The sequence below is a fragment of the Nomia melanderi genome, chromosome 10, assembly GCF_051020985.1.
Source record: "Nomia melanderi isolate GNS246 chromosome 10, iyNomMela1, whole genome shotgun sequence".
In the NCBI taxonomy this organism is placed as follows: Eukaryota; Metazoa; Arthropoda; class Insecta; order Hymenoptera; family Halictidae; genus Nomia; species Nomia melanderi.
In genome coordinates, this window is record NC_135008.1 from 6,343,149 (window position 1) to 6,350,480 (window position 7,332).

At 37.1% G+C, this 7,332-nt stretch overlaps 2 protein-coding genes across 9 annotated transcripts; both read right to left on the minus strand.

Moving 5' to 3' along the window:
• Positions 1–1,833: 1,833 nt before the first annotated feature.
• Positions 1,834–4,345, minus strand: LOC116429826 (uncharacterized). Its single transcript, XM_031983181.2, has 2 exons — positions 3,196–4,345; positions 1,834–2,783 (listed from the first exon to the last, which is right to left on the minus strand). Exons 1-2 carry the CDS (start codon positions 3,680–3,682, stop codon positions 2,011–2,013), a joined length of 1,260 nt encoding a protein of 419 aa, XP_031839041.1. The 5' UTR covers positions 3,683–4,345; the 3' UTR covers positions 1,834–2,010.
• A 289-nt stretch (positions 4,346–4,634) lies between these two features.
• Positions 4,635–7,257, minus strand: Oscillin (glucosamine-6-phosphate isomerase Oscillin). 8 transcript variants are annotated; one of them, XM_031983189.2, is made up of 5 exons: positions 7,104–7,257; positions 6,030–6,188; positions 5,668–5,952; positions 5,187–5,545; positions 4,635–5,064 (listed from the first exon to the last, which is right to left on the minus strand). In XM_031983189.2, exons 2-5 carry the CDS (start codon positions 6,151–6,153, stop codon positions 4,987–4,989), a joined length of 846 nt encoding a protein of 281 aa, XP_031839049.1. In that variant the 5' UTR covers positions 6,154–6,188; positions 7,104–7,257; the 3' UTR covers positions 4,635–4,986. The 8 variants fall into 8 exon arrangements, with proteins under 8 accessions (XP_031839049.1, XP_031839050.1, XP_031839042.1 ...); XM_031983190.2 differs by having other exon boundaries at positions 7,016–7,109; XM_031983182.2 differs by lacking the exon at positions 7,104–7,257 and adding an exon at positions 6,879–7,027.
• Positions 7,258–7,332: the final 75 nt, after the last annotated feature.

The window sequence follows — 7,332 nt, forward strand, 5'->3', positions numbered from 1 at the left end:
CCTCAAGAAACCCCTCGAACCCCCTCAAGAAACACCTCGTACCCCTCGAGAAACCTTAGAAATCTCTCGAAAGACCCCTCGAACCCCCTCAAGAAACCCCTCGAACCCCCTCGAGAAAACCTGGAAATCTCTCGAGAGACCCCTCGAACCCCGTTGAGAAATCCCTTGTGCCTTTCAGCAATGCATGGCAAAGCAGAAGGCAGAAGCGATTTCTTGAGGAGGTTCGAGGGGTTTCTCGAGAGATTTCCAGAGTTTCTCGGGGGGTTTTGAGGGGTTTCTTAAGGGGATTCGAGGGGTTTCTTGAGCGGGTTCGAGGGATTTCTCGAGAGAATTCCGGGGGTTTTTCGAGGGAATACAAGAAGTTTCTTGAGGGGGTTTGAGGAGTTTCTCCAGAGTTTTTGAGGGATTTCTCAAGAAGTTTTCAGGGGTTCCTCGAGGAAGTTTCTGTCTCCTTGTAGCACAGTCGCTTCGTCCTAGTCTTACTAATTAAAACATAGGGAAAACACTCGATTATGCTCTTTAAAAATAACCATCACCCTGCGGGCCACTGTCACACGTACGTAATGTCCCTAGCTACTCACAGCCGACTTTACCCAAACGTAAGTTAACTACGGCAGCATTAAACTATCAGTATCATAGTAATGTTTATCATTATGGTAAAAGTTTCTATTATATCATAGTCTCTAAATAGTAATTTTAATATTAATTCTGTCAAGTGTAACACATGTTTATGTATATTACAAACAATTAAGAACATAGGCTTTGTAATTCTCTCATTATGATCTCATACATAATTTATACGTAGTAAGTTATTAATTATCATTTTTGGCAGACGTTCTGTAAGAAAAAGATAAATATGTAAAACCGTGAAACAGAAAAGAGGAAAAGTAAGAAAAGTATGGATCGATGCGTAATGTATTTGTATTACTTATCTTAAATCTGCGTCTGTAAATGCAAGCTTTATTGTTCCCCCAGGGATGGCGCCAAATGTGAAAGGAATCAGTCACATGATTGACCATGATCTTAATTACATCTACGTCACGAACCGTATCTTCCTCTCATCATTATCTTCGCGTCGTAAAGCAGATTCCTTGGGCTTTAATTTAAGCTATGATTTCGTGAACAATATTCACGGGACATGATTTAAAGCGCACAAAAAGAATAATTATTACATCACGTTATGTAATTCCAAATATTGCACACGCTTACTCACGGTTTCAAGTATTTGCGTTGATAAACACGAAATGTAACACGAGTACGGTTCATCTTAATTTTATTAACGTTGTTAACGTTACAAATATGTTGTTTGCTCTTTACTTCTCATATTTTAGACGTACTCGAAGACAACAGTGACGGAATCCGTTCATGAATCATCATGACTTTCGTTTTACCTTTAAATTTCCCCGTTCCAACCGGTTTCACAGATCCAATGAATCACATTCATTGTCAATTTTATATTAGTTCAATAAAGGAAACAACGTTATTAGATTATGCAATTCAGATTCTTCGTTCCTCCTTTCTACGTTAATTCAAAATATTGCAAAAATGAAAATAAATTCGAAACTTCTCCGACGAATGATAACGAAATTAGCATATACACTGTATGACTCAATAATTATTATGCTAAAGCTTTTTTATTACCTCAAGTTCGCAACCCACGAGTTCTGTCGTATATCAACGAGCATACTCGTCTAAATTAAATGAATAATACCATCAGATAAATATTTCAAGATAAACTCGAACGGCGATTAATTCGATTGATAAGGAATGATATCGTTTTGTGTCGTTGTATATCATTTATTATACATTCTTCTTAACAAGATAACAACGACGAAGTGTTTACACGATTTTTATTGAAAAAAGAAAAACAATAAGGACTGCGATTATATAAAAATACATACCCATTTAGATATCTGTTTATTCATTATAAAAATACCGTTTCTTTCTCCGACGAAACTCCAATTAATTTGCGAAACGTTCATACGAAGAGTTCATTTAAAATACACTCCTTCAGGATGTCTCGTTCAGCGGAGGTACCCAGCCGCGTTTGCAGTAGAAGTTTACAGTTTTACGTAGTCGATCGGTGTACATTTTACTACCTTCGTAATCTATTAGGACCGAGTCCATTTTGTTAAGAGTAAGACCCGACTCCTTCACGTCTAGCGTGAGAACTTTGATCATAAATATTATGTGCACGAATTCACGAGGCGCGTCCTCCTTCATTTTCTCCCAGAAACTCTCCTTAGTGTAATCTTTCGTGTTGCAGCCTAATTGGGTCAATTTCTCTATAATCGTGTCGTAATACAAATCCATGAGGCCTACGAGTTGTTCGTCCGTCACGTCGATCCCGACGCTCGTAAATAGATACAGGTGTAAATCGCGCAACGGGCTGGAGTAAATGTACATTTGGAAATCGATCATTTTCACATCGTCGATTTGCCCTTTGTCGTCACGATGGAACAGCACGTTGTTCACCCAGAAGTCCGAATGGACGATCGACGACCAAGGCTCCCGAGGGACGTCCGTCCAAACTCCGTTCACCCCGATTTCTCTCAAGACCTTGTCGCATCTGTCGTGATACATGCTGATTTCGGGGTCGTTCTTGATCGACTTCGATATCAGCAGGAACACGTCCTTGTTGGGGTCGTTCTCGAGTATCACCTGCTTCGCGTACATCTTGAACACCTCGAACAGGCCGGGTTTCTTCTGTTTGACGGCTATCCCTAAAGCGTGAAACCTGGCCAAAGCTTTCAAGGCTATCCTCGAATGCTCCAGATCGTATCCTGCATGGAACAATTGATAAAGACAATTCATTCGGAATGTTCGGTCGAAACATCAGTCGCCTTCGTAGGGAAAGAAGATATCGGTATCGTCTATTAATATCGAGAAGGGGGCGATTTAACCGTGAAACCAGAATTTCGAGATTACGAACCGAATCCGTCGTGAAACGGACAAAATCTATATGAAACAAGTTATCTCATATATTTATAAAGGTGGTCAAAGTCGATTCACGATAAAAGATTACCGATGAAAACTGACACGAGCTACTCAACCGTTAACATTTACATCCGCCTAGTTAATCCGAATAGAACTAGATAAATAGTACGAAGCTTACGTAAACGGGGATTACAGGTTCCCCGTGGAATGATTCTAATGATTGATAAATTCGATGGGACTGTGAGATTATCAAGATACCTATACTCCTGTCACCGTGGTAGTATCCCTTGAGTTTCAAATTTTCCATCAGGAAAACAGCATCGTCGTCCATTGCGACGTCCGGTTGCAAGGACATTCTGGACCCGTAGAACTTCGGGATAAAATTGAATATCTCGTTCATCTTTAGGCCAGCTTCGAGTTCTATCTTGTTGTAGGCCGGCGCGATAGTTTCGTACATGAAAATTTCTTTGGCGAACGTTCGGGGAGTGTCGAAGATGCGCCGTTGAAATTCCGTGGGCGGCAACATCTTCCCGATCAGGTGGATCTCCTCCTTTTTACCTGCCTTCCCTTTTCTCAGCTCAACGTCAACCTTCAGGATCGTGCTCCCGTAATTCTCACCGGGCGGCAACAGGGATTTCGTCGTGAAATTATCGACGATCACGTCGTTCCCAAGTTTCTGCCGCAGCAGAGGCTCTATTTCGCGGAGCACAATATCTTTCATCTCTCCCATCTCGGTGCCTTTCATGATTGCGCGTTGAAAAGTACGTCTGGCACAGTGCCGGGCAGTTTACGGTTACAAACTGATACGAGAGCCGATCTCCGCTTACTGGGAACCACCGGCGAATGGATTTTTGGAGCACAGTTTTAATAATAATATACACGCGGCTCCGATTTTATGAGTAGGGACACCAATGAGAATTGGTGATCGATGATCTTATCAATGAAAGTACGTATTAATGCGCGAGATTAGCCGGTACACGTATAAACGTTCGCTTTCCACGGGACAATGATTTGAACGTGTGTTCGGAGATTCCGTCATCGTTTCGTGTATCCGACACGAACACGACTGTAATGATCGTTTCTCCGGGCGGACGCTCCTACTTATTACCGCTCGGTTTGTCCTCGTTTTGAGGGGGCAATTGATCTTTTAATGTGTGCACGTCCTCAAATGATTCTTACCGTTCGTAGCACGCTGCCGCGTGGTCCGAACGGCGAGAATCATTGAGGCGACGAGCGACGCACGAGTACAAATAACAAATAATTCGTATCACACGATTTAATTGCACGATTATAAAATTGCACAACTGAAAGCGTCGCTGTTGCCACTTTGTATTTGTTCGACACTAGACGCCTAACTTGTCCGTTTGTTTCTGTACGCCGAGCCATTCATTGGAGAACTGAGCGTCTCCAGCAGAATGAGTCATCAACGATGTTCGAATTTCACCGACGTATCCTCTAACTGTGTCTAGGATAGATTTCTCAAGTTGATTGGACGTCCTTGAGAACGGCACCTACATTTCTGCACCGTGTTAAAATCACGCTACGATTCCTTTTACTCGAATTTGTTGAATGACAGTTCTTTCGGTGGTTTTCGGCGATTACCAATGCGATCTAGAGATTTAGAATTGTTATACTTGAGATCTATGAATTTCAAATGATCATTTTCATTGAATTATAAAAGGCACATGACATAAAAAGAGTATTAAGTAACATTTATTTGTGGCAAGGTATAATGATACAAAAATATGATATTTTTGCAGTATAAGAACAAAAGTTTTAACAATATAATAATTCATGTTTCATTAAAACAAGTACGTATGTATATATTATATAGTATTGTTGTCAAAATGTAGTTCATTAAGTAACATGCACAAATGTTATTTGAATTTTATAAAAAATAAAATTTACATGTATAATAACATTTGTTGAAGTATGTGGTGAACATGTTATGTACCAATGAACTCCCACATATTACAATTGGGTAAAAAGGAAAATAGAAATTTATAAAATACGGGTATAGAATACTCGATAATAGGAGTAACTATTGTTTTAACTTTCTTGGACTCTCTGGCGAATGATTGAATCCCCATCTGCTTCAATTAATTTGTGATGCACTGCGCTAAGAGCCTATAATGTAAAATAGATACACTGTAAAAGTAACTTAATAATATAATATTGTAAATTTTTAATTCTTACCAACAACAAGACCAACTTTATATAATTATTTTATCATACAAATTTTCCAATACCTTAAAGTATTTAACAGTTTTCACACGTAACTCTAATGTTGCATCTTCGTCACAGATAATTATTGTTCGAGGATGTTGTTGGAAGGCTGATACAGTCCACATATGATTGATACCTTCTTCTATTGCCTTATAAAGAGCAAATGCTTTATGAGATCCTGTAATAAGAATCATTACTTCTTTAGCATCCATTACTGTGCCAACACCAACAGTTAACGCTTGTTTAGGAACTTTAGAAATGTCATTTCCAAAGAATCTTGCATTGGCTTCTAATGTATCTTGTGCTAATGTTTTTACTCTTGTACGAGATGATAAAGATGATCCTGGTTCGTTAAAAGCTATATGACCATCTGGACCAATACCTGAAAAATAAGTTTATGCATAGAAAATCAGTTTTTTGAATAAAAAAAAATGTCCACCATGTTATAGAATTTTCCAATAGAAATAAATAACTACAATCTACAAATTACCATAAATTACATACCACCAATAAACAATTCAATACCACCAGCCTCCTTAATTTTTCGTTCAAAATCATCACATTCTTTTACGAGATCTGGAGCATTGCCATCAAGAATATGTACATTCAATGGATCAATATCTATATGCTTAAAGAAATTATTATACATATAATAATGGTAAGACTCTGGATGATCTCGAGGTAGATCAACATATTCATCCATGTTGAATGTTTTTACATATTTAAAGGAAAGTTTTCCCGCGTTACAATATTCTATAAGTTTCCTATACATTCCCAAAGGTGTACCACCTGAATAATAAATGAAAACAAATAAGGATTACTTTAAAAACTTCATAATAAATTTCAATGAATAATGTGAAACATACCTGTTGGAAGACCAAGAACAAAATATTTATTTTCATTTGGTTGAAAGTCATTGATTCTTTTTAAAACATATTTGGCAGACCATTCTGCCACATAATCTACTGTATCACAGATTACTAATCGCATTTTTATTTAAATTGTCCGTAAATTCTCACTTGGTACTGAAAAAAAAAATTATAAGGGTACAAATGAAAAGTAAAATTAAAAAATAACTTAATTTCTCACAGTAATAATTCTAAACACAAATACAATTAACGATGCTGTTAATCGCATACGAATAAATGCACTCTACAATTTTACGAATTACGAACGACGAATATGTATCATATACATACGTAAGTAGAGATATCTTTGCGACAACGACCTTTTATCTTACAGATAAACGGAACTATAATGAGAAAGAAATTCTATTGTTTCGGCATTTATTATTCACGTACATTCATCGATGTTGTGTTAAACATACACATTTGATATGGCAATTATTGGCTCCTCCCATCGGATTTTATATTCAACATATGTAACGAATTAAATATGACAAATACGTTCCATTGGTACTAAAGTTTATTTAAATAAATATATATTATAACATCGAAATTGTGTGTGTATTAACTTCGAATAATTTAAGGTATATCAAGTGTTACACCGAGGCCTATTTTTGAGGTCAATAACCAATGGTTACTGATCTTAAGAACAGCACACATATTAAGTTGAAACAACACAATTCTAGGATTTCTATTTATTAATTCGAATTCTGTAAAAGCGGGAAACGACGGCTCTCTCTTGCGGCAAAGAAGCACATATAATTAGGAAAAAAATACGAATCCAATAGAAACTTAAGGAGTTACTCTTACCGCTCAGTTGGCCGTTCAATCGGCCAGTTGCTAAATTGACCGATGCGCAACTAACCTAATCTTAATTCTTTGTTACTTTGCAATCGACTGCCAATGAATTAATCTCTCTCTGTTACAGTCACACTCTTACCACTTACCAATGATCCACTCAAAACAGGTTTAATGATAATTGACTAATGCATAGTGTCAATGTGTAATACATATAATACAAATAAAATTACATACTGTTGTGAAGAACTGGATTCTTATTTTCTTGTATTTTATTGTACATTTATATTGAATTTTATATAAAGGGTATCTGGTTTTAAGATTATCTTATTAAAAATTTACTAATTTTATGTATTTCACATTATATGTAAATATGTGAAGCTGTCAATATTAATATAGTTGATCTTAAAATTTGGCGGTAATTCGTGGTCGGTGACAAAGCTAATGTTAATTGCCTAGTTTCTCT

Excerpts from the sequence above, each read along its gene's own strand:
- LOC116429826 (XM_031983181.2), bottom strand. The coding sequence starts at position 3,682 with ATGAAAGGCACCGAGATGGGAGAGATGAAAGATATTGTGCTCCGCGAA. Across the intron at positions 2,784-3,195 it reads CCACGGTGACAGGAGTATAG|GATACGATCTGGAGCATTCG; the intron begins GTATCTTGATAA and ends TGTTCCATGCAG.
- Oscillin (XM_031983189.2), bottom strand. The coding sequence starts at position 6,153 with ATGCGATTAGTAATCTGTGATACAGTAGATTATGTGGCAGAATGGTCT. Across the intron at positions 5,546-5,667 it reads TATTGAATTGTTTATTGGTG|GTATTGGTCCAGATGGTCAT; the intron begins GTATGTAATTTA and ends CTTATTTTTCAG. Across the intron at positions 5,065-5,186 it reads AAACTGTTAAATACTTTAAG|GCTCTTAGCGCAGTGCATCA; the intron begins GTATTGGAAAAT and ends TTTACATTATAG.